The sequence below is a fragment of the Calonectris borealis genome, chromosome 5, assembly GCF_964195595.1.
Source record: "Calonectris borealis chromosome 5, bCalBor7.hap1.2, whole genome shotgun sequence".
NCBI lineage: Eukaryota > Metazoa > Chordata > Aves > Procellariiformes > Procellariidae > Calonectris > Calonectris borealis.
In genome coordinates this window covers 8191973-8217346 of record NC_134316.1, presented here as the reverse complement: position 1 = coordinate 8217346, position 25374 = coordinate 8191973, and the positions used below count along the sequence as shown (strand labels likewise).

The 25374-nt window shown below is 45.0% G+C and overlaps 1 protein-coding gene across 1 annotated transcript in view; it reads left to right on the top strand.

Annotated features, from left to right (window-relative positions):
* The window catches only part of KCNH5 (potassium voltage-gated channel subfamily H member 5), a 169409-nt gene extending 153783 nt beyond the window's left edge, over positions 1–15626 (top strand). The window contains exon 11 of the mRNA XM_075150883.1: positions 12441–15626. Coding sequence (XP_075006984.1) covers positions 12441–13388 — 948 coding nt within the window. The 3' untranslated portion in view covers positions 13389–15626. The remainder of the gene's footprint in view (positions 1–12440) is intronic.
* The last annotated feature ends 9748 nt before the right edge of the window (positions 15627–25374 follow it).

Genomic DNA, 25374 nt, shown 5'->3' with positions numbered 1-25374 from the left:
GGGTCTGTCACAAGTAGGGCTGGTCAGAAGCCAAACGTGAAGATTTTTACATTTTTCATTGGAATAAGAGCAAAACCTTCTGAAAATTCTCACTAAATAAACAGAGATAGTGCTGCTCACCTCCCCACCCCTCTTCCAACGCAAATCTGAACAGCAGTAAAGTCGTCCTGGACTGGATTTAATTTCAGCAATTAACTGCAGTTACAGTTGAGTGCTTCCAACTATTTCAAATCCAGAATTTCTGTATTTCTCAGACTGGACAGTAGTGAAAAGAAAGTGCATTATTATATTAATAATTTTATTTTACTCTAAAAATATCTTTATGTTTATATGTTTAATCTTTTTGCACTATGGCTTTTCCTACTATGGGGTGTTTGGGCTGGAAACCTTGGTTCCATTCCCCTCACTCTGTGCCCTGGTTTTGGCATCTGGCAAAAGAGGCAGCAACATGAATCCTACTTTCTCCAGTACAGGGAAAGAAGAGTGGTAGATTAGTACTGCATATTACTATTGATGATTGATTTTCTGTTCCAAGTTAAATCAGGCTAGAAAAGTCTTTTGGCACTTTTCACCATCCCAGAGAGCACCATTTCTGCAGTCTGCCCCAAGCTCAAACCATCCCGCTGTCATCTGGAGACTTTGAACTATCTTTCCCTTTTTATGCTCAGAAGCTCTTAGGAGATACTGCGCTGGGCAAAGCGAAGGCTGCTTTCTTTGAGGAGTTTCTTTTTTTCATGATCTGTAATAAAATGCACAGACTGTAACTCATCTGCACCACAGCAAAGCCTGAATCAATTGGCACTGCTGCTTACTGACATTTCATTAGGCCAGTGCCAATAGCAGATATTGATCCAATGGCCAATATAAGTTTGCAAGGACCAAGCCTTCCTGATCTAGTTGGAAACTGTCCTGTTGAAGGGACACTGTCTTGCAGTGAGCACACCACCCCACAACTGGGCTAGGAGGCAAGGGGAAGCTCCCTTCAGTTCCTAAGCCCTAGGGTACCTAATGGTGATGTGCTGGCAGGATTGGTGGTGGCAACATGGTCTTAGTGCACCACTTGGTGGTATGTGTCATCAGCTATTTACATCAGTGTGGAGTTCTAAAAGTCATGGGATGGTTTTGTTGTGGTAGGTGGAGGCCGTCTTTGCTGGGATTTTCCTCCCCATCCAGTGAAAGATCTTGGGTCTATTGAGCTTGGGTTTTTAGCCTTCTGCAAGGCTCCTCTTTCCCTGGGGCTGGAAATCCACCACAGTCTGTATAAGTACTTCAGTTTCCTTTCTTGCAGGAGCTCTGTGCTATACAGAGCAAGAAACATCTGCAAGATGGAAAGAAAGAAAGTCCAGCAAGAGTGTTAGAAATCTGCTCTTCCCTCTGCCTTAGTGCCAGGCAAAGAAGTAGGAGAAATATCTCCCCTGCCCTTTGCTCCCTCTAATAACTGCTTCAGTAAGGAAGGGAAGGGGAAGGGGAAGGGGAAGGGAAAAGGGAAGGGAAAGAGGAAGGAGAGATGAGTACGTGATACTGTCCATCAAGAGCCCATCTGCAAGAGGAGAGATTGGTAGAAGGAGGCAGAGAGCAGGAGGAACTGTTTAGTTTCCTCACCCACCAAATGACCAACGCAGGCTAGACTTGCCTACATGGGAGAGTTGTCATGGAGTAAAGGAAGGCGTGAGTTTAAATCCCAAAGTGGATAAACCTAACCAGTGAGAGGGAACAAGGGTCCCCATGAGACACTACTCAGTAACAGTTACACTGCAACAGTTATCCCAAAATTGCTCTCTGCTCAATTTCCCCATGCTTAACCATCTTGATGTTGTATACAGAAAAAAAAATTAGGCCCTGATTCAACAAATTGTTTCAGCTCCCCAGTCCAATTTAGTCTTTGTATTGAGTTCAGTGTAGGATTTAGGGTCCTGAAAAGGAATTAGGAGGCTAAAGCTGGGTTTCATTACCCCCAGTTATGACAGGAGCCCCATAGGAGGGACTCCATAAGTACTTCAGCTTCCCTTCTTGCAGGAGCTCCTTGGATGTGCCTCTTGGATCATGGTCACAGTTCAGTGTCTTCTGAGGCCACACAGATCAATACTCCTCTCTGCAATGGACTGACCCTAATCTAGGCCAACCAGCAATGGGCCCTGGTTGAAAAATACCATGCCATGAAAAATACAATAGATTCATAAATGAAATAGCCTTTCTGGTTTATTATTTTAAATAATATTTTGTATGTGGAAGGTGCGTTTTTCTGTCTTTGATTGTATTGGAGAAATAGGTCTGAATCTGGCTGTTCTGCAACATGCTAAGGCATCTACTGTTTGGTTAAAGCAAAGAAAACAGAAAATAGTGAGGGCAAAGCAGCAAAAGAAGTGATCAGTTTCTATTCCAGAGTTTTGTTTAAAAACCACGGCGAAGCTCCACACTTCCAGAGGTGCACAGTGCCCTTCTTCAGCATCCCTTTCCAAGCAGAAACACAGATAAAACAGCTAAGCCTGCAGCAGCAGAAAATCCATGCATTGTTTTCCCCTGGGGTACAAAGAGAAGGAGGCGTCTGTAAGAGCTGCATGTATGGGCAGGAGATGCTTAGGTCAGGGCGACTGGAAGAACAGAAGAGCTCCCGACTCAGGAGGCTGAGCTGCTCTCAGAAAGTGCTCTTGTGGTCGGTGTAAATGTGTGCAATTGTGCAAACAGAGTAAGACGCTTTGGCATTTCTTTTGGCAATCTGACTCCTTAGCTCAGCACATGCTTAGTTAAACATGTAATCACACCATTTTAAAGAATCAGTGCCCATCACTCAAGCTGAGTGATTTGACTGATCCTTCCTTGCAAAGTAGGTGTCAATGCTACCCTTAATCAAGGTTTGACTGATGTATCAGGGCGTCAGGAAAGGACTTCATGTAGCATTGTACATCCGTTGTGCACTGCCCTAGATGTCTCAGTGCAGCAGTGCCTTGGGCCCTTAATCTTGAGTTGAAATCCTGAGAACACCTTATTTTTATGGGTTTTTTTTTTTAATGAACTGTCTCAGTTTTGACAATAGGCCAAAACAGTGGCGCTTCTCTGCCATCAGCCATGGATCCTAGTCTCTCGGTTGTAAATAGTTAGCAATGATAGAGGGATTTCCAATTAATTGCAGAAATAAGGGCAGTGTTATTGTCCTCTCTTACTGGGAGAAATGTAGACATGAAGAGACAGTGTGATTTGCAGAAGACCTCCCACTTGGCCAAAGGTCAGGCCAGCAGAATAATCCATCCTCCTGAATCCTAGCCTGGTGCTGTGTGTGTTGGGCCATGATGCTCCGGGGATGTGACAAATGTGACTTGGATCTCTGCCTGCTTCTCTTCTCTTTCTTCTTCAATCCATGTTTTGGATGACATGTTTTAAAGTAAAACAGGATGACCTCAGATCCCTACCAAGTATGAAGTAGATGGGGCAAACTCTCAACCACTGTCTTCTTAATATGCGTGCTTGTTCGCAAATGCAGATCAGCCTAATTGACTGTCAGCATGCACAGATGTCTCTCTGCAAGAGTAGTCGGGTGCAAATTGATTGCAAACACAAAATGGAATCAGATTAAAATTTGACCTACAGTAACCAATTTCTACAACACAGAGCAAGCAGTAACAAGGTGATGGAAGTTATGGGCTCTGGGAAATCAGTTATTGGCTGTTGTTGGGTTCTTCTGAAGGGACTCTCCATCCCTACGTGCCCCGCTTTTTCTTTAGATGAGCAGCTTGGGGGACACAGATCTTTATTACATCATGATGAAAGGATTAACCCCTTTCTTGCACATAAAATGCCATTAAGTTTCCCTTAAAAGGGCTTTTTCAACATAATGGAAATAATTCTCCTTTCCTTGAAGTGACATCACTTTGTTACTTGGATTGAAAATCTTCACATCTCTTACAAGTCAATTCTATAATCGCTTAGGAGGAAACTACATGAATACAGTTTCTCCAAAGCAAAATTAAAATGTGCTTGGTAGCAAGCTTTTGCTTTTGCATGCTACTGCGTCTGTGAAGTCAGGATCAATGGAAATTTGTAGAAAAGCTATTATTTACTGTTTCTTTCAAGCAGCCAACAAACTAACCTACAAAAATCTTCTTTTCCGTCAAAATCCAGCATGAAAGACAGTTCAGTGAAACATTCCTATCCTGGAGATTAACTGATTGCTCAGCAGTCAGTCATTTTCACTGCACAGCCAAGGACAGTGATTCCTTTCCCACACGCAGATGGAGCAATGGTTTAACACAAAACAGTTCCTGGGACAGGAGGATTAAGGAGAATTTACTGGAGAGCAATTAAAACAGTTGTTAGAGCAATTTGGTTTTGAGGCTGAATTTCACAACAAAGTAAAGCTATCTGAGGAGTGTACAGAGCAGAAGAAAAATAAAGCCATCATTTCAGGCCATCTATTCTGCATCCTCAGAGTGCAGATTAATAAAGTGAGCTAAGAGAACATGGAGATTTAGAGGAGTAAATTAGGTGAAGCAGCCTAAATGCAGTTTGCATTTGGAAAGAGGCACCCTGGCTTCAGTTTCTGTTGGCTCTCGCTTTTCGTGGCTTCAGCTCCCTTCCATTTCTGCCAGGTTTCTTGTCGCTGTCATGTTCAGTAGAGGGTTTCTGACCATGCTTCTCGGTTGCAGAGACTCCTGCCAGTGCAGGACACCACGGTCAGAGGTTGCTCTCATGCATGAGCCATACCGAAAAGCTGTTAATGGAAGCTGGGTCAGAGCCAGTGCTCCTTGCTGGCCCTTTGCTGGTGTTTACTGGTCTTGCTGATCTTGCGGCTCTAGCTGTCTGCTCCTACCTCCTTGCCATACCCCGACCTAGGAGGACGCATTACTCCAAACTCTCCCTTGGGGTTAAGAGCTGGAATTGCATCTTGTGGGCGATGCTGCCATCACTTTCTCTGTTTTGGAAGGGCAGTAAACCTGTGATGAAACAGGTTTTCAAGGCAGCGAACCAGTCCAGACACAGTGAGTCCATCCACAGTGCATGGCAGCGCTTCTTGCATCCGTCCCAAAGGAAGGTTTGCATTAAACACCAACTGTTCAGGTTTCTCTGGCTCGCTGTGAGGCTCACAGGCTGGACTTCCAGATGAAGGACAGGAGGAGATGGCCCGTGGCTCTTCTATCAGACTGAACTGCATTTCACAGCTCTGCTAGCCCAGGTCCCAGGGCTCCAGTTTCTGCCTAATTGCAAACAGAAGGGCTTGTGTGAGGTGATCTCCTATCCATTCATTTCTCTCCATTCTTTCAATAGTTTAACTTTTTAAATTTAAGCACATTTCAATTCATGTAAATAAAAAGGAAGATTTGTTAACATCTTTAAAGTTATTTTTTAAAAAATATTTAGTATCTGAAAAAATAAGATTTAAAAACATTTTAACATCAAGTATTCATAGTAAATCATGTTCTCTGTGAGCTGCCTAGATTTAAAAAACACCTCTGTATTGGAGCAAGCCTGTTTACAAAAGGTTACACCTGAGAAATTGGGCTTGACTGGCCTAGTTTTCAGAATATCAAAAAAAAGGGTCCCAGATATGCCCTGTTTTGACAACTGAAGGCTCCTAGAGAGGACTAGTCCTCAAGGACTGAGGGGTGAAGCATCCTAGACTCACGTGAGCATACCAAAGCAATGGCCTGGGAAGGGTTTGCCGGTGATGACAGTCCTTCGCAGTGCATGGTGCCAGCAGTGGGAGAGATCTGAGCAGGATCTGTCCTGCAACATCTGGGAGTGGGATGAGATTTGCAATGCAAAAGGGAGGTTGTATGGGAGCAGCCACAGCCATCCCAGGTGAGCTCCAGTTTCTTAGGAGCTGTGGGGAGACCAGCTCAATCCCCCGCCAACCGCTGGAGCATGGTAAGAACAGGGGGGCTTTGCCTTCCCCATTAGTGGTTCATCTGATTGCTCTGTGTAGGCAAAACGTCTGTTTTTTCACAAGCTCTCACTTGGACCCGCCAGTCTGGCATCGTCTTCTGTGCAGTCGTCGCTCGTCCTCCTGCAGCTTTTAAAATAATAGTGTTTATCTGGAAGGACTGGCTGATCTCTGAGGCTGGGTGGGGAATGCATCCCAGCCGGGAACTGGCAATACCCCAGCATGCTGGGGGGAATAAAAATAGCATCAGATGAAGTGTGTAATACACACACACACATACACAGAGCAAAGCTTTACAGGAAAACTTTTAACACGATCTGCACCAAACCCTGACATTTGCACTGCTAGAGGCAGGGGTTTGGATACTTCTTACCCGCCATCACGCGGGGGATGTCTGCATCCAAGCGACATGCACAAAGCTCCCTGTGTAGACACAGGAGACAAACAGGCATTTCAGGGTACAGCTTGTCTGACCTGTTTTAACATCTAGCTGCAGGTGAAATGACTCACACCCTCCAAGTGCCTTTTTCTCTCCCTCGACTGTGCAGGGCTCCTGGAGGATGAGTTCAGATGCAGACACAGGCTTCGTAGGTGAACGCTGCTCTGAGCGTCTGTGCTCTGGAAATTGGGTGTATTTTGTAGTTTATTCTTAGAAGCAGGAAAATAGCACACTCGTCTGAGCATCGCATGGGTTGGGGTATCTTGTGTCTAAATCCTGGATCTGACACAAATTCGCCTCCCTCATTAGCATGAGAAAAATGGCAACTTCTTTTCTGCAATGCACTCCGAGATGTGAAAATTAATAGCATTTTTTGCAAATGTCTTTACAAAAGTTTGGTTTATGTTGTGTAGCCTAGGCATGAATTAAGCTTTCCTTATTATTTTCAGTTGTATTTGTTGGGGGTTTTTTAGCATTGTTTCCAAAGAAAATGAGGTATATGTGATTGCAGTATTTGTTTGATATTGGTTATATCATCAAAAACTTCAAAATCCATTTGCCAGCTTCAGCTAAGTTTGTGTGAAGGACTCGCCTTGAATCATTTCAGGCCAAGGAGGCAATGGAAGACAGCTCTCCCATTTCCAAAAGAGGACCTATATAAAAGGATGCCAAGACCAACACACCTTGTGAGGACACTGACCCTTTTTATGGGAATTAGACATTCCCGAAGGACGTGGACCAGATCAAATCCCTCTGGTGGGATTTGAAAGCTGGTGAAGGAGCGGCTCTGCGGATCTCAGCCAGCCGCAAGCGAGCTGGGAGCCACCAGCTCTTCAGTGTGGTCCAAGGGACGGTGCATTTCCTAACACGCTGCCCCCATCGCTGCAGCCGGCTTGGAAAGTTCCCACTCGCTCCAACCACTCAATACAGGGATCTGGACAAATACCTTAGATTGTGAGTAACCAGATGCGAGGCAGATGGGGCTTCTACAAGACATTAATACAGACAAGATAGTGACCTCTGGAACCAATTTTTGAGAGGTGACCAACACGCACATCAGCCTAGCCTATGCATTAATGAGTGTGACCTATCGGTTACTGATTGCGGCCCCAATCCAGCCACATGGCAGGGCTCCTCCTTCTGCTCTACATGGCTGTATGTAGCTGTGGGGGCTGAAATGTTGTGTTTGTCTCCTGTTCCAGTTTTTGGTGCTGCATAAACACCTGGTGAGCTGAGTCAAGCCAGTTCTCCTAGGACAGGGTCTCCCCTTGCTGCAGGACTCCAGGATCCCTTGCCCATCAGCCACGTTTGTAGGATGCCTCAGCTTGGGCACCCAGGGTTTATTAGTCGGTGAAAATCTTTACATTGATGGACTTGTGTGGCTTTCCCTCTCTCTCAGTCGGTGCACACCCACTGTATTCATCACCATGACAACTGTGTGCCCTTTTGCTATACCATTATACGTTTCTGTGAATTTCTGTGGTGAGGGCCAGGCACGTATTGAATGCTACTGACAACAGCATGGGATGTCCTAGGAATGGGACAGGATGATCTCTGGTCAAATATTTGCCACTTTTATGAACTTACTGTAATTCTTCACGACTTTTATGAGTTCTTTAATCCATTCACGTACCTTCCTTGGAGTCGCTTATTAACGGGTCTGTGTGAATGGAGCAAGGTCATGGAGGGATGATTTTCGCAGTACTGGTACAAAAAAAGACAGCAGACAAGGGATGCATTTCAAAGCATCTGGAAAGGCCACAGCTTTACTGATTAGTTCAGCAGCAGATGGGAGAACTTGTGTGTGTCTCAGCCTTGAGCTGGCTCCCTGACCTCTCATTGCTGCTGCCCTTGTCTGCAGTTGGCTTTGGGTTTGGTTATACAAGCTGGCACCTCACAGGAGCTGCTCCAGCAGTAACGTACCTGTTGCCAGTACCTTTGGTAAGGTCCCTCTTTGGAAGTGGTGATGGGCTGAGTTCGCAGTCACGGCGAGTTACCTCTCAGTACCGAGGGGAGGGAAAGGAGGTTGGGGTTAAGATCAAATGGAGAATCTGTTGTCTCCTCTGAGCCTGCTTCGTAGATAATCCAAATACTTCAGTTCCCAGGGCTGGCCATCAGTTGACTTCTACTGAACCTTTGCCAGCTCGATAATTAACGTCACCTCCATTCCCTCCCCTTCCCAAAATAAATACATTAAAGGCAAGAAAAACAGGAACCTGGTCTCGTGAGACAAGATTTGTGTCGCACAGGGCAGCCTTTCACAATCCCATCCATAAAGGAAATGAAGTCCTACACTGAATCTCCGTCACATTAATGAATTTAGCACTTGCCGTGACACAGAGGTATGGCTCTTTGCTCCTTGAGATGTGCTATATATACAGTTAATTCAGTTTCTTCTGATTAACTCCTTTGGGGTTTGTGTCTATTCCTGGGACATAGGTTTGAACAGGCCTATGTGTAACCCCTCTGAAAAGGGCAGGGACAACTGAAATTGCTCATCCAATTTAAGATTGCAAAATAAGCCTCTCCCAATTTGCTGAGGAATGTCAGTTTGGATGAGGTGTTTTTCTGTTCTTATTTATAGAGGAAAATAGCCAGTAATAGTTATTAGACATTAATAGAATTAAGTCTCCATGTAAACACATTTAATCCTGATCTGTCTTAGGTTGAACCACTGTGGAAGTGGATTAAATCCAACCACATGAAAACATTCCTAATATGGAAAAATTTAGTAATGCAAAACAACTATTACTCGTAGAATTCACATCTCATTTTTTTCCCCCAGTTCTTTGTCTGGATCTTTCTTTTCTTTTACTTATACACATTCTAACGGTATTGAGTAGTCCTGACTAAGACTAGATCCCTGCTGTGCTAGGCGTAGTGCTCCCTTGGTTGAGGGTGGATGTCCTGAAGAGGGGACAGTCCATGGGGTGATGCAGGGGTGAAATGGTTTCCTCGTGGTGACAGTAGTTCAGTGGGTGAACGAGGACCAAGACCCTGGTCTCCAAAGTGCCATAATCTCACAGCGTCAGCTGGGATATGAGGGTCTGCTTGGTTATGCATTTCAGAGTGAAAAAGAAAATAGCAAACACCTGTGAACACATCCAGGTTTCATGAGAAAGCCAAGGGGAGGGTGGGCGCACGGCTTGCATCAGCTCACCTTTGCTCCCTTGGAAATACGGCTCCACCAAGGCAGATCAGTCCTGAATTCTTGACTCCCAGCTAACCCCTGGATTTCTGAGTCCCTGGGCATTTTCTGCACTAACGCAGAGTGCAGCAGGCTTGCTTCTTCAAAGGAGCTGCCCATGATCATTCCAGGGTATAGCACTTTCTGTCCCAAGCAGAGAAAGAGGAAAGGATTTATTGAAGAGCTCTGCTACGCTCCTGTTTGCATCCTGCAAGAGACTGAAGGAAAATCTCCTCCTGGGGAGGTGACAGCAGGCTTTGGCAGTGTGTCTTCTCCACTGCATGTGCGTAAAGTGGGGAGAAAGCCCACGGCTGTGAGAGGTTACGGAGTCCTTGGTCTCACTTGGCCGGAGCATATTTTCACTGCAAATCTGAAGGCGTTGGTCACCTCGGCCGCCCATCCCCGCAGCAGGGATACGTTCAGCTTCCCCCAAAGTGTTGGCCCCATGCTGAGGCACAGCAGCGCTTGGGCTCAGACCCCCGTGCCAGGGGGTCGGCTCACCCCAGTGACATCTGGCCAAGTGGTTCTGGGGTGAAGCCTCCAGCAGAGAAAAACAAAGTAATTTCCTGGCTTTCAGAAGGGCCCACTTCAGGAGCGTGAGGTACAGGCAGTGTCAAATTAGTGAAGTCTTGGCTTTTCTTCTGCAGAAGGCAGCGGCAGCAGTCACAGATAATTATATTCTGTGCAGGGAGATAACCTCTGGCTGGAGAAATCTTGAACTGAGAGGAGAAAAGGGAGAAATGAAAGAACAAGAGTAGACTGGGGAAAAAAAGAGAGATGAGGGTAGTTTTCAGTGAAGGGCAAGTGTTTGGAGAGGAATCAAAAACTGGTGCTGTGGTCTTTGTTGTTGTCGCTCTGGTCTGTATAAACAGCTGGCAGGACAGAAGTTACCGAAGTTACCTCGTGCCTCTCCTGACCGCACATCCAGTGCTGCACTGGACACGGGAGCGCTGCCAGCCCCTGCCAGGCTGCAGGCAGCTGCCTGCCCTGCAGCAGCCCCGGCTGCCTCCGGCCACCACCAGCCAGGCACAAGCTGGCTGGGGGAGAGGAGGGTGCTCAAGCTGTGAGATAGGGTCATGGCCACGGAGCAGGGAAACGTTGGGTAGAGGATGTTTTCCCCACCCCAGATGTTTTCAGGGACCCAGCCGCTCTGGCCTGGCACAGCACAGGGCAGAGCAGCACAGCCGGATGGGGAGACCAGAGGAACCGGCCATCTTCTCTGAGACACATCTTGGAGACACATCCTTGCAGCTGGTTGCTTTCAGCATGGCATCATCTGCCAGAGGTGCCACGCTGCCCTCCGGGGAAAGAAAGGCAAAAACAAAACAACACAACCCACCTTCCAAGTCTTCATTTAACGAGCATGGCTTCAATTAAATGTAATTACTTAATTTTGAATCAAGGGCAACTTTTCTTGCATTTATTTGCTGTCCCCAGTGGCTTGTCTGAGAGGGAGAGTTGCTCCATGAGGGTAGGTGCTAATGAAGAGGAGCTTCTGAATGAGCGTATGATGTGTCACTGCATCTAGGTCAGAAGAGTCAGATGAAAGTATCTTCCATGTTTCTCTGTTGGGTTTTTTTTAAACTGGGCTTCTAATAAACATGTTAACTTTCCAAATTATTATAAGCAGCTGCATCTATCAGCAGCACACAAGGATATATTTACTGCATTTGAAAGCTCTCTAACGAAGCTTTGAAGTCCAGCTCATCCCAGATTCGTGCAGGGAAGGAGCTGTAGCCATCGTGGCACTCCTCTGCCGACTTCTGAAGATGTGAGGCTTGAAGGCAACTATTTCTTTGCAATATGGACGGGCGTGAGAAGCCTTTTTATAAAAAGTAAATAGATACTGAAATATGGATACTCAAACAGATACTTCAAAACCTACATCTGACTGTCACAGAGTTTTGTTTGTGTGTTGCAGGGGCATTCTTTTACTTTTCTTACCAACACTATTCCTACACAGTTCATATTTCCATTTAATCACATGCTGCTTTTCACTTTAGTATTGTTATCCAGAGAACCAGAGTTTCCCTAATCTGCCTCAGTCCCACATTCAAGAAAACTGGATGAACCAAAAAAAAAAAAAAAAATTCATATGAGTAACATGCATAAAATCATCAGAAAGGCTTTTACTCTGTGGATCCTTCCACAGCTTGAGGCTCAGATTCCTTTTTCTATAGAGGCCTGAGAGATGCTGCAGGGTGAAATAACTGCAGCATTAAATGGCATGGCATCACGGAACGGTGGATGTTGCTGGGTTTTATAATCACGCACCCCTGTTACGGTGCTTCTCCATGGTACACCCACACATATTAGGCATATAAACTCTCCAGGAAATGCTTGTGTTGCCGTGGGAAGCCACACAACACGGCACAAGGGGAACCTAATTGCACCCTCCAGCCACTGTTATAAAACTAGCAGTAAGCAGAGCTAAAAAGTATTGAGCACATTCGGATTTTCCAGTCTCTCGTGTGTACGTTGAGTTAAACTTACAGTTGTGTCGTCTCCACTGAATTACTGTTTCCTTTTGATCTGTACTAAAGATAGTGATGAGGGTGAGTAACGGGTAAGTAGGTATCACAGTATTTGGGTTCTTGCTCACTTACTTTCTTCTCTTTATTCAGTTTCTTTCCTTCTCTTGGTGTTGGGATATTTTTAGTTCGTCAAGGCTCTATCTTCTGCATCAGACATAAAGGTGAAACCCACTTTTAATCTATACTTTTAAGAAAGTGTGTGTGTATATATATGTGTCTATGGAGTGGCATATAGCTGAGGTTACTATGTCTTGATCAGCTCCGTTTGAATTCACTACAAGAAATTAAGATAGAAAGGAAGGAGAAATGGATGTTCTCTCAATACTGTTCCCCCATCTCCCAGTAATGTTTGCCGTATGCGATGTCCTTTGGGTACTGACTCTGTTGTGGGTTTATCCCCCATAGATCATCTTCCGGAAGATCAGCGATGTCAAGAAGGAAGAAGAGGAGCGCCTGCGCCAGAAGAACGAGGTGACGCTGAGCATCCCTGTGGACCACCCTGTGCGGAAACTCTTCCAGAAATTCAAACAGCAAAAGGAGATGCGTAATCAAGGCTCAACCCACATTGACCCCGAAAGGAACCAGCTTCAGGTGGAGAGCCGGAGCGTGCAGAACGGGGCCTCCATCACAGGCACCAGCGTGGTCACCGTATCTCAGATCACCCCCATCCAGACATCCCTGGCTTACATGAAAACCAGTGAGGCTGTGAAGCAGAACAACAGGGATGCGATGGAGCTCAAGCCAAATGGAAACGGAGACCAGAAATGTCTGAAAGTAAACAGTCCCATGCGGATGAAAAACGGGAACGGGAAAGGGTGGCTTCGACTGAAGAACACAATGGGGACCCATGAGGAGAAGAAGGAGGACTGGAACAACGTCACGAAGGCTGAGTCCATGGGGTTGCTGTCCGACGACCCCAAGTGCAATGACTCGGAGAACGGTGTAAATAAAAACCCACTGAGGAAAACAGACTCTTGTGACAGTGGAATAACAAAAAGTGACCTTCGCTTGGATAAAGCTGGTGAGACTCGCAGCCCCCTGGAGCACAGCCCCATTCAGGCTGATGCTAGGCACCCTTTCTACCCTATTCCTGAGCAGGCCTTACAAACCACGCTGCAGGAAGTCAAGTACGAACTCAAAGAAGATATCCAGCTGCTAAGCAGTAGGATGGCTGCCCTTGAGAAGCAGGTGGCAGAAATTTTAAAAATATTGTCCGAAAAGAACGTACCCCAGATCTCTTCCCCCAAATCTCATTTATCACCCCAGCGGCCCCCCCAGATTCCCTGTCAGGATATTTTTAGTGTTTCAAGGCCTGCATCACCTGAATCAGAAAAAGATGAAATCCACTTTTAGCATATACCTATGTGTATATATGTATACAGTATATATGCAGAGGTGTATATATACCTTTATACATATATATGTGTGTGTGTATACGGTAAATATATATACATATATATTTTCACTTGCATCCAATATGACTTGAACACACCAAGGATTTTGATATGTAAATATTGCATGTCCAGCTGGATTCTGGCCTGCCAAAGAAAACGATTATTAACATAGATATTGCTTGTATAATATGCAGTTGACTGCATGCACACTTTACATTTATTTATAATCTCTATTATGTAATAAAAGAATGACTTTTGTTTAACAAAGGCAATGTACTATTTAAAGAATCAGGGTCTAACCTGCCAATATTGCCATGACAGTTTTGATCTCAGGCTGGGTGAATTGAGCTTTTATTTCCTCACTGTCTTTTCTGCCGAGTTAAACAGTAGATTAACGTGACCACGTGGAGGAAACGTTCAGACTCCAGTTAGTATTGTTTCCTGGTATCATTCCATTACAATATACTGTATATTTGGTGATGAATTCCCCTGCTCCTCCTAAAGGGAGGGCTCAAGCTCAGCGGCCAGGGAAGGGCACCATGTCCGGTGCTGGGGTGGATCACTGGAATTTATTCGTGTGGGTATTGTGCATGCACAGCCTTTTTTTTCAAGTATCCTCCTGCTCTTTTAACATCGTAAGTAAGAAATAATAATGGTGATTTATGTAACAAAACGAAACTAACGGAAACCCTCTCAGCTGCTCTCCCTGTGTGTTTGGGGGTAACTTCTTTCTTGAAAGCCTCCTTTTGCTGATGCCATTTTTACTGAACTGTTAGAGTAACATTATGTAGATTCTCTTTGCAGCACTCGGCGATCGTGTCCGGCTCTGTCAGTATCTTTATTAGGATGTCCCGTTTTTGTGGGGTTGAGGTTGCTCTCCTGTTGTCCCCCCCATTGCCCCTGGCAGAAGGACTTTGCATGAGGTCTGAGCAAGGGGGAGAGCAATCATAGTTCAGCTCTTTGGGAGCCATGTGAGCAGGTTTGAAAGTCTGAAGTTAAAAGGCTGCAGTTAATCCCCCTCCACTCTCTTTTCTGAGGACGTTTATCAGTCTGCAACTGCCTTTGAGAAGGAGAGAAAATAACCAGTCAGGATGATATTCCCTTTAGTCCAAGGCACCTGGATGATAATGTTTGGGTGGGAGAGCGATGGGTGTGTTGGGGAGATGAAGTCCTCCCTAGGGTGCTGCCTGCTGCTCTTACCTTGGACTCGTGGAAGGTTTCAGTGCATGGGGGGGACACGCTTCAAGAGCAGGCTTGCAGTGCCCACACAGCCAGTTGTCACGCGTACTAAGTCCCTTAGGTCTGTGTCGGATGCTCTGACCCTCCTCTTAGCTGGCTCCCATCAGCATCTTCCAGTCTTGAACCATGTTCAGACCCCATCTCCACTTCCTAGGGTGGAATATCGCAGGGCTGCAGCAGGGCAGGCTCTTGCACTGGATCCTGTTTGTTCTCCTATTTGGAGCTGAGGTTTTGGACTCTGCCTGGGTCTGCACCTGAGTGTGGAGGGGTTTTTTGCCTCTCCATTTGCACTGGTTTTGAATCCAGCTACACGTGATGCACAGCAGAAATGGCCGTCAGAGCTGTTAACTGGTACAGCTTGAGGCCAGCCCGGCAGAGTGCAATGGCTCCTTCAGAGAAGGATTTCTCCTCCACACTTAAATGGCCTCTTGCATCAAGATCCCATGTTTTCAAAAGTGCCTGGAGTAAAACATATATGTACCACAAGGCATCACTATCAATCAGGTAAATAAAAGACATGTTTATAATTAGTGGGCATCCTTACCAGACACCGATATCAGATCCATTACTTAACATCAGGAAACCAAACTAAACTAAACTGCTTCCTGAAAACTTGAAAACTAAAAAAAAAACCAAAAAAACCCACCCCAAAAATACAAAAAACCCCAAACCAAAACAAAACATCATTTGCAGTAGTGGCAATTAGGAATATTCATCTTAGGGTGAACATGTCTTCTACTGTGAAATCAAATCCATAAATCCCCAAAACTTCATAAGAAAGCCAAAGAAGTCATTGCTTCTGTTGTGTCAGTTCATGGAGGCTTTTTGGGAGATGATGGGCTTTCTCATTTGCTTTTCCTTTCTGGCCTGTTTCTGCCTCTTCTCTAGTTCCTTTCTTTAGGAAATTATAGACAAAAAGAAGGAAGAATAAAAAGCCACTGAAAGGGACAACTCTTCCCAAAGCCTGGTGGTTGGGCTGCCTGCTCATTATAGTTTTCTACAGCTGCAGTTGCCCCTGTCAACAGCTTTCAGCTGTATTTTGCAGCTGCTGTTCTGACACAAGTGCAAATCTGTAACTCTGCAACCATGCTTTGGTCTGCGAGGACAAACTGCACTTGCAAAACAGCAGGACCTTCAAGGCCCTACTCTAAATCCTACCCTGGGACTCTGAAAGAATCAGGGTGTTAGAGCGTTGGGGAGTTACAGGGTTGCTGCAGGCTGCTGGAGTATGTACAGACCTTGTGGGTACAATTTAAGTGCCAAGCTCTGAAGATTTGAATGTTCTTGCTTGACTTGGATTGCTGGTAAAGGCAGACACACAGCAACTGCCCAGAGCTGCCCAGTGAATAGCTGAGTCACGCAGGCTGTCTGGGGGCCAGATTTTGGTAAAGTTCCTTGAATGCATGAATCTGCCGTGATGTGCTGCTGCAAAAGAGCCAGCAGGGTAACGGGGGTGACTTTGTTAGAAAGCTTTAGCCTTAATGGCATTCCTCGGCCTTTGTGAAGGACTTCTTTTCTTTCTATGTAACTGATAGTAATTCTAGATAGAACTGCATGGCATGCAAAGGGATCTCTATTTAGGTTTATCTTGCAAGTCAGGTGTAACTTTGTGCCACTTTACAGTGAGAGAACATGTAACAGGATTAATCTGACCTTGAAAATTATTTGTGCCCGGAATGTCTATTACAGTTCAAGTGCAACTCAACTGGTTAAAATGTGTAGTGGCTAAAAGCTATAAATAGAGTAAAATACCAAGTTCATGAAACAAACACGGTGTTTCCAGGTCCACTTCCAGTACTGCTTTGACTCTCATATTCCAATATTGTCCGTTGCAAGTTCAGTGGAACCAGCTTGTACCTTGTACAAGGCAGTATGGCGATGGGTGTTTCGCAAACATGATAAATGCAGCCTGCAGATGGGCTGTGCCAGGCTCTGCGTGCTGGGGGTGCAGCTGGAGGCCCGATTTGCAGGATTGACTCTGGTGGCTATTGCTCTGAAAATTTGGCTTGTACAATTCTGAAGCACTTTGCCTCCAGAATTTCATGATCGGAGCATGACATGTTGTTTCATGGAGTTGTACCAGGGCACTGGTTCAGCTTTCCCATCCCCTCACGGTTGTGCATGATGCGATCGAGCATGCTGCCGACGGGGGCATTCCTTTTCTGTTAAAGAAGCATTAGCCATAGTCTTGTAGTTCAGGTTTGACTGAAAGCAACCACCTATAGTCATTAAGTGCAATAAGGACACGAACGTGTCTCTTCCACCTAAGCCAGTGCTCAAGCAGCTACTTGCCGCGTGGAGGGGGCTCTCGGCTGCATGCTTTCCTTTCCTTCGAGAGCTGTATACCTGTACAGATGTTCCAGCCACACGCTGGTAACGGCATTCTTAGCACTTACCTTGTGCTTTGTGTGTTCAAAGCATTTTACCTGCACACAAGTGGATTTTGTCTTTCTGGACTTTGGAATAGAAATAAAATCTATACAGAAAAGTAAACTTTCCAAAGCAAACGAACTAGAGTACCTTTAATAGCACTTTTGTGTAATACTATATATACGAGATAGAACAGCGCTTCAGGATAATAACTGAAAAAAATTAATTGTTGTAGTGAAGATTCAGTTCTTCTGAATTTGTATTTGTAAATCTTTTTTTCCATCTTTCTGTCTTTGCCAGGGGACAGGGGTTAGAGCAGAGCTGACTCTGGAAGTGACAAACTTAAGCTTTGCCCATTTTTCTTTTCCCTGTTGTGGAGAAGTAGCACAGCTATAGGGACTCGATGCTGCTGGCACCAAAGTTTGGGCTCATTGCTAGATTTAAATTCAGTCTTCATTTACCACCACGTGGAAAGCAACCCTGTTACACGGTGTGAACTGAAGGTTGAATCTGATGATCATATTGGACCTTAAAGTGTATTTTGGATCCCAGAAAATTTTAAGAGAAGTGGCAGCTGCAGAAATAATGTTGTACTATTTGCAAGCCGTGAGCAGTCGCTCTGGAAGTAACTGAGACCGTTATATAGACGTCATCGTTTGCATGGGTCAGAAAACAGATGTTGTGCTCATGAAATAGCTTGGAGGCTTTTTGGGGAAAAAGACATCCTGAACTGGAAGGGAAAATAAAAAGTCAAAGGTTTAATATGGAATTTGGGAGTGAGGAGGTAGAGGGATATATTATAATGAATTGACACTTTTTTACTTGGATTTTGAGCATTTGGAAAACACAAACCTATCTTTTTGGATGTCAGAATTGGACAGACAGTTTGTTAAAATAAATATTTTTTTCCTAAGTGAGGCGGCATCAAAGTGATACCTGTTTTTGGAAAAAAGTGTTCAAATACCATTTTCCTACATAAGAGAGTTTTAACAAGTTTTGTTATCGTTGTTTTTAATAGGCTGTATGTATGTAAAGTGTTTTCTTCAGTTCTTTTTTTGTACCAGAAGCTCCCGTGTTAGCACATCTCTTCAGTTCTGTAGGATCTACATGGCTTTATAGTCTTGCTCTAACATACTTGTTAGAGAGGGTTTGAGAAGTGGGATTCCTTTGGAGAAAGGCACCTCTCCGTGGCAGCCTGGGCTCTGTGACTTTCTTGTCCTGAGCTGCAGTGAGAGCTGTGAGCACTAAACAGCAGTAGTTTGCATTTTTCTTGGCACTTCTGGATCTGCACTGATTTCCTTCAGGGAATTTAAGGAAGGAAATAGAAAAGTTGACCCTGTCATTTTTCCTGAATGGCCCCAGTCCTTCACCTATGTCTGTGCCACCAGAGCAGTGCTTTCCCATGGAGCCTACAGGGAGGAAAAGTTTGATCCAGCTAGATTTCCACATCTGGGAATAGTTTTTATAACTTTCCTCTTATTTTTTTGGTACAAACGGATAATATGATCTCTGCATTTTTTGTTGGTTTTAATATGTTGTGGCGCATTTCAAAATTAAATACATTCTTAAAGCAAAGTGCTGAATAGAGCTAAAGTAGACAAGAAGTCCACATTATTTCTGGCAGAAAAGCAGCAAATTTTCTTACTGACATAAAGAATATTGTGCAACGGTCAGCTTTGTGATACCTAACAAATGACAAACAAAATAAAATCATCCTTACTGAGGGTGCATTTAGTCACACAGAAAATTGACCTTGTATTGCACAGTGGGACAAGGCGGCATATATTGATTTTGAATACTCAAATGATAGAAGCATTCAAAAAGGACTTGGCCAGGCCATGACAAATAAATTATATTAATTCATTATGTGTTAATCAGCCTCCTGATGCAAGGCAGGTGGAACCAGGCATCTGGGGCAATATTCTCACAAACCTTTTTATCCATTGTCTATAAAGCGGATAAGTGCATTTCTTCATTATTTTCTGCTTGGAGAGGTAAGCTTGCTTGGCCCACACTCTGAGACTATTGGTGTGCATCAACTCTATATCTGGCTGTTTGCCATGAATACATCAATTAGCCTTAATTAAAAGCCCTATAAAAAGGATTTTGTATTAGGTTGGGCTCAGCCCACCCCCCCTCCCTTCAGTGACATGGCTGTGTGTTATCTGGTTCAGAGCAGATTCAGTTCAGACCGAGCAATGGCAGAATATGTTTCTGCCTGCCTGCAAATGATGTATAGACACACCATATGTATGTATACCTACCCATTTGGAATGGGGACTCAGATCTGGCCCGTTTAAGACAGGTCTTTCAGACAGGTGGGTGGGATAAATCATGCTCCGGAGGTGCCAGTCTCTCGTCATTTACTGTAGAGTAACGACTTCAGATTAGACACTTGATTTATAGACTGCTAGAGGGTAAATGAAGTGAATCCAACCCATAATGATTTCGTTTGTATAAAAAAGTAGCTCTAAAAGGGACCACTTACCACCTTTCAGCACAGAAGCACTTTCATACAAGTGACTAACAGTACAGGGAACGTTGAAATGTCTCAGCACGCAGCCAGAAACTCCTAAACTGCTAATGAGGGCTCCATAAAGACACTCAGATTCTCAGTTCTTGGCCTGTGATGATTAGGTTTTTAACTTTTTACCCCAGTGCCATGGCAGGATTGTCCAGAGACCCCCGTTTTCACAGGTATATAGCAGTTGAGATGCTCTTCATCCCGATGCACAACGCCAAGGCACGGGGGAATCACCAGTCATCTTTGGACAGTGGAAGGCTGCCACCTGTGTGGGATCTTTGGCTGCTCTGCGGTATTGAGGATGTTAGGAGTCTTATTGAGGATGCTGAGCTGTGTCATGCAGTGGAAAGAGGCCAAGGCTTGGAAATGTCCAACAAAGGGAAAAATTGTAGTGAAGAGCTTCCAAGGTAGACAGAGAGTGACCGACAGTCAGGCGATTGCCCAGACCACAGCAGAGCCCTGGCTCTGCACCGTGCAATGGGAGGAGAGAGGGGAGAGGGAGAATAAAGGATGTACAAAATGGTGTCCAAAAATGGTGACAATATTCCACTGAAGTCAATACTTACTAGTCTCTGCATAGTTGCTGTTTGCGTCTTCATAATTTATTTATTTGGAAGTTGGCAGACTCGTCTTTCCTTCAGGTGGCATTTAAGGATGAGGTTGGCAGCCCTTTCTGGGGTGACAGCTGTGGGACAGGGAAGGGTCGTTAAGAGGACTCAAATATAGATGCCCTTAGGGGAAAATGTGGGCTTCAGGAGAGCCAAAGCCCTTACAGCTTGCCAAAGACCTGTCAGAAGGGGGCATATAATATCCAAACTGTGCAGCATCGATGCGTGCTCTATATTTGAAGTTGGCCCTGCTTTGAGCAGGGGGGTTGGACCAAATGATTTCCAAAAGGTCCCTTCCAAGCTATGTTGTTTTATCATTTGGTGATTCTGTAGATTTTAATAGCACAAATAGAGAGGCGGTAAAATTTGAAGGTTCTTAGTTACGTTCCTTTATTTTCTGGTTTTCAATTTAAATGCCATACTGAGGAATGGGGTGCCAATTTTCAAGATAACGAATATTTCTAAGAGCTGATACTCATCAAGCAGACACCAGAGAAATTTGGCATATTCTAAAACTATGGCATATAAATAAATTAAGCCCTTCACTTGGCATCAGCTAACATCCACACTTGTTGTCAAACACTGAGTAAAAATGTCTCGGTGACCATGCAGTTTCTGGGAATAGGGGGCTAATATGGATGCATCAGCAACATTCACTGCCTCTTCCAACCTCTTCCCCAGCCCAGTGAAAGGTGATTACAGTATCTGAAAATGCTGTCCAAAAAGCAATAGCATTTGAGCTGGTTTTCAGTGTTGCACTGGCAGACATGCGCATCGAAGGCTCTAGGAAAGGTGTGAAGGGCAGTGGCAAGTAGGTTTCTCATGAGTGGCTGGATGAGTGGGTGATTCTCACCCCTCGGGATTCAACCTGCTCCTCTCGCTGTCAGTGTGTGGACACCACTGCTGAAATGGCCTGGGCTTGTCTGGTATGGGTCTGGGTATGTCCATGGGGCCCGCACACATCCCTAGAGTCTGTCCCATTCTCAGGCTTATTCCCTGCTTTTCTAGGCACATTCCAAGGTTTACACCTAGCCCTATTAGGTGTAATAAGCTATTTTTCCAGACTCTCTAACCTCCTCCATATCCCTCACAGGGTTACTCAAAAAATCCTTTCCAATCTGTGGCTTGGCAGCGAGTCTCCAAATATATCAGGAATAACAGGGCAAACCTTATGCCATCTCTGTGCATTATTTTATTAAACGAAACTTAATTTTTATTTTATTTATGGATCTTTGGAAAATCTTGAACAGTACAGTGTCCCATAGAATAGCAGGGATTGGAGTGTTTGTGTTTTTTAATGAGCCAGTTTGAGAAGGGGAACTCAAGTGAGACACCAGCTTCACACCCAGTCCAGCATCTGCCATGTGTGACCATTTCCTCTGGTTTCCTCCTCCAGTTACACCTTAGCTGAACTTCACCACCGGCGGCACTTTGAACTGGTGCCATGCAGTGCTCGTAAAAGTCCTCTTCATTTCCTCGGGCAGACCCTTGGGCTCTGCTCAACATTTCCATGCGTGGTACGCCAGGACACGCAGGCGCTTTCCTGTCCTGCGCTTGGTTTCAGAAGAATTTCCTGAGTTGTTGTGCCTCTTTTCTCTGTCACCACTTTGTTTTCCTAGGGAAAAAAAAACCCTTTTGTGCTGTCCACCTCATGCAGCTGGTGGGACAAGAGAGGACACGCATGGCTCGTTGCAAGCAGGCAAGGAGCGGTGCGGTACACTGCGCTTTCTGGCTGATCAATTGGGAATCCAGTTGCATCCAGGGCTGCTGCCAGGACCATTAGTTGGAGGTGACAGTTCAGTTTGTAAATTGGGTGTCTTACCCGAGCTCTCATGCAAAATGGTTTTTTTTCCCTAAAGCAAAACAAAATTTCTGCTCTGCTTCTAATTAGTCCTCTGTTGTCCCTGCAGGATTAATTACTGCCTTCTTCACTTGTATCATCAAATGCTGTTTGGCAACAGCTTCTTTTTTTTTTATATTTTAGGTATAATTAGGAGTCCTGTAGGCATTACAAACAAGCTCAGTCAGGTGGTACTTAAAAATTACAGAGCTGAAATGTCACCTAAACGAGTAGTTTAAACCTAGCTTTTGAATACCAACAACCCCGTTGCACTCACTGCGTGTTCAGAGCTCATCGCTTTGGGGTCATCAGCACGTCAGTGTGAACGTCCTTCTCCTGAAATCAATAACAGAAGGGTTTTTGTTCTGCAGGGTCCTCCCACGATGTGGCTCTTAGAAAAGGACTGTGGGTGCAAGGATGCAATGGCACCTCCCAACTCTTCCTACGGCCCGTTGATGCTCTGTAGATTCCCAGCCACGTTTTTTTTTTACTTACAGGAAGGGCTGAGTGCCACCAACTGCATAATTCTATCAAGTGGTAAATTCAATTTATTGAGTGGGAGAGGCAGTAGCTAGTAATAAGGCAGGATTTGGGTTTTAAAAATCTGCCTTGTGGGAATTGGGCAAGCTACCAGAAAGACAATAAAGGATTTATCTGGCAATGCATGCCAAAGGAATGCTAAACATGTGAGCGGGAGAATTTATTGATACGAGTGAAAAAGCTCATTAACGTTAAAGTGCAAAGCAACTCTGTAAATGCACCTTTCAACTGTCCCAGTAAAATCCCTGTGCTCAGACAAGGGGAACCAAGGCTTGTTTCTGTGGAGTGCAGAACTGGCTAATCAGCTTTCCCAGAAAACTTGCACGCAAAACATGTTTCCTCAAATGTAATACTTAGCACTATTTTACGAGCACGGGCAAATTTCACAACTAACCTCAATGTATTTCCCCTGCCACTAGTTTCACAGTGATTCAAAGGTGCTCCTAAAGCTGGTACTGCAGTATTTCTTATAGGACAGGTTTGTTCCCTTCCTTGCTTGTCACCGATTGTCGATTATTTGCCCTTTAAGAGAGCTGTGGCCCTGCAAGGGACGTGGGACACCACAGTAAACCTGCAGCTTGCGGGGTTGCAGTGGAGATAAAGGTTCACTGTATCTTTTCCAGAAAACATCCCAGTAGTAAAAGTACACTTGCTGACTGTCTAAAGCTCCAATGCCTTATCAGCACAGTTTATGTAACAAAATCCCATTAGTACTGCAAACCGTTCTCACGTTAATTAGGACATGATATGCTTCATAAACTTTACATACCTATTTACTGTTGTTATGCATATAGCACTTGGCGGGGGCTTTCACGTGCAGGTGTAGCTGCGTATCTTCTGTGAATTTCTGCGTGTTTTGAAAGCTACGGAATACGACGCAGGATGTTTTCCACAACGAAAAGCAGTGTTTCCCTTCCTTGTTTGCTTGTTTATCTCTTTTCGCTTTCTCTCTTTCTTTCTTTTTCTTTCTTTCTTTCTCTCTTCCTTCCTTCCTTGACTTCTTTTTTCCTTGCCTGGATTATGAGGCTAGCAACTTGTAGAAACGGGAAGATTGATTAATGTTGCATCAGCAGATTTAATGAGATAATGATCTGTTTTGCTATTTGTGTTCAGAAGAAATGATATGCTAATAGGAATTGTAGTTAGGGCTGATTTGTTAATGTCCTGCTTAAATACCAGCCAGTGACCAAGTGGTTCAGTAAAGTGTCTCAGCAGATATTCTAAATTGTGTTCTTCGTTTTGAAGGTAAATATTTCAGACTTCAAGCATCCTGTGTAAATGTTCTTCTTAAGATCAGTGGAGATCTTTCCATTAATTTCTGTAAGTCTAACGCAGTTCTCGCAGAGGGAACAGGACAGCGAGTTTCAGCACGGGCTGAGCTTTCTCAAAACCAAGAGCTGCGGGTACCAGAATTTTAATTTCAGGCCCTTGTCTAATGCAAATGGGTCCAAGATTTCACGCCCTATAAAATGCCGCATGTGGAATGCAGGCAGAAATGTAGAGGGTGTGTTTGAAGAGTAGGACAGCAAGGTAAATTGCCATAAAAAGCAGCTGAACCAATCAGGGAAAGGGCACTTTTTAATTAATACATATTTGAATCCAAATGACTTATTATCAGTGTCTGAACTGTCAGTAATTTCCATCCAAAGAAACTGCTTAAAATTCATGACTGTCTAGAATATCCTTGTACAAGCCAGATATGTACATAAGCTGTGCAAACTCCCTCGGGGGAGAAGCACAGTTGAAAATAAAGTTATTATTGCTACCACAGAGAGAGACGATGACAAAGACAGGAGTTTGTGCACCAGATACTGTGAGGCTCCGAATCCTGTCCTGCCATCCCTGTATCCAAGCGCTGCTGATGCAGACGTGGGCTGACGTGCTCAACTTTTGAGTCCTGTTTGTGTTTCCTCATGCCCGTCCGCGGCTGGAGCGGAGCGGAGCATCACGCAGGGAAGGAGCAGCTTCTGTAGGACTTCATGGAAGTGTAGCCCCCACCCCAGACCAGGCTTCGAAGGGTGAAGTCCTGGCTCCATGACAGCCACGGGAGTTTTGGCATGGATTTTAGGATTCCTCCCCTGCCTCCCCCATCCCTTTGAAATGTTTATGAGTTCCCACTAATGTTTAGGCAACTGGTCATCCTAGGCTCTTAAAGGAGGAAAAATCTGGGCAATATAGGAGGAAAGGGGGGATGAGGGGTGGGCATGATCTTGCATCTGTGCACCCCCAGATCCCTGGTGGTGTCTGGTGAAGTATCCTCGTAACGGCGTGCTCAGAGTGCTCTCACAATTAGTGGCAGGGGGAGATTTTTCTAAAGAATCGTCATCACAGAGGACCTCATTACAGTCAAAACGTTGGGCTATTTTTCTAGCTTTTTTCCCTAGGCTTCCCCCCTCACCTCAAATGACAACTGAAAACCGAACTGAGCCAGGAGCAGCTCTACAAGCCTGCACAGCGAGAGGCTGAATCTAAAAAACCACCCCAGCCTGCTCTGGCGAGGTACCCACACGGTCTGTGCTGAGCACCCGTCCCAGGCATAACCTGCCTTCTCTTTCTCTGCTGAAATGCCGCTGCATGGCCAATATGCGTTTCTTTTCTTTCCCTGGGAGCAGGCAGCCTTGTTTCGCCAGCCCAGCGCTCGCTGACCCACGCTTGTGCTGCGACGTCTCGCTCTGCACCCCTGAGCACCTAACGGGGACGATCCTGCAACGCTAATGCCTGGTTTGTGGGAATCGTTCCACTAACATTAGCAGGACTTTCTTCCCAAGCAAAGCATAATGGGCTTTAAAGTCTCCTTTTTTACCCTGAGGTCCTTAGTTTTGAT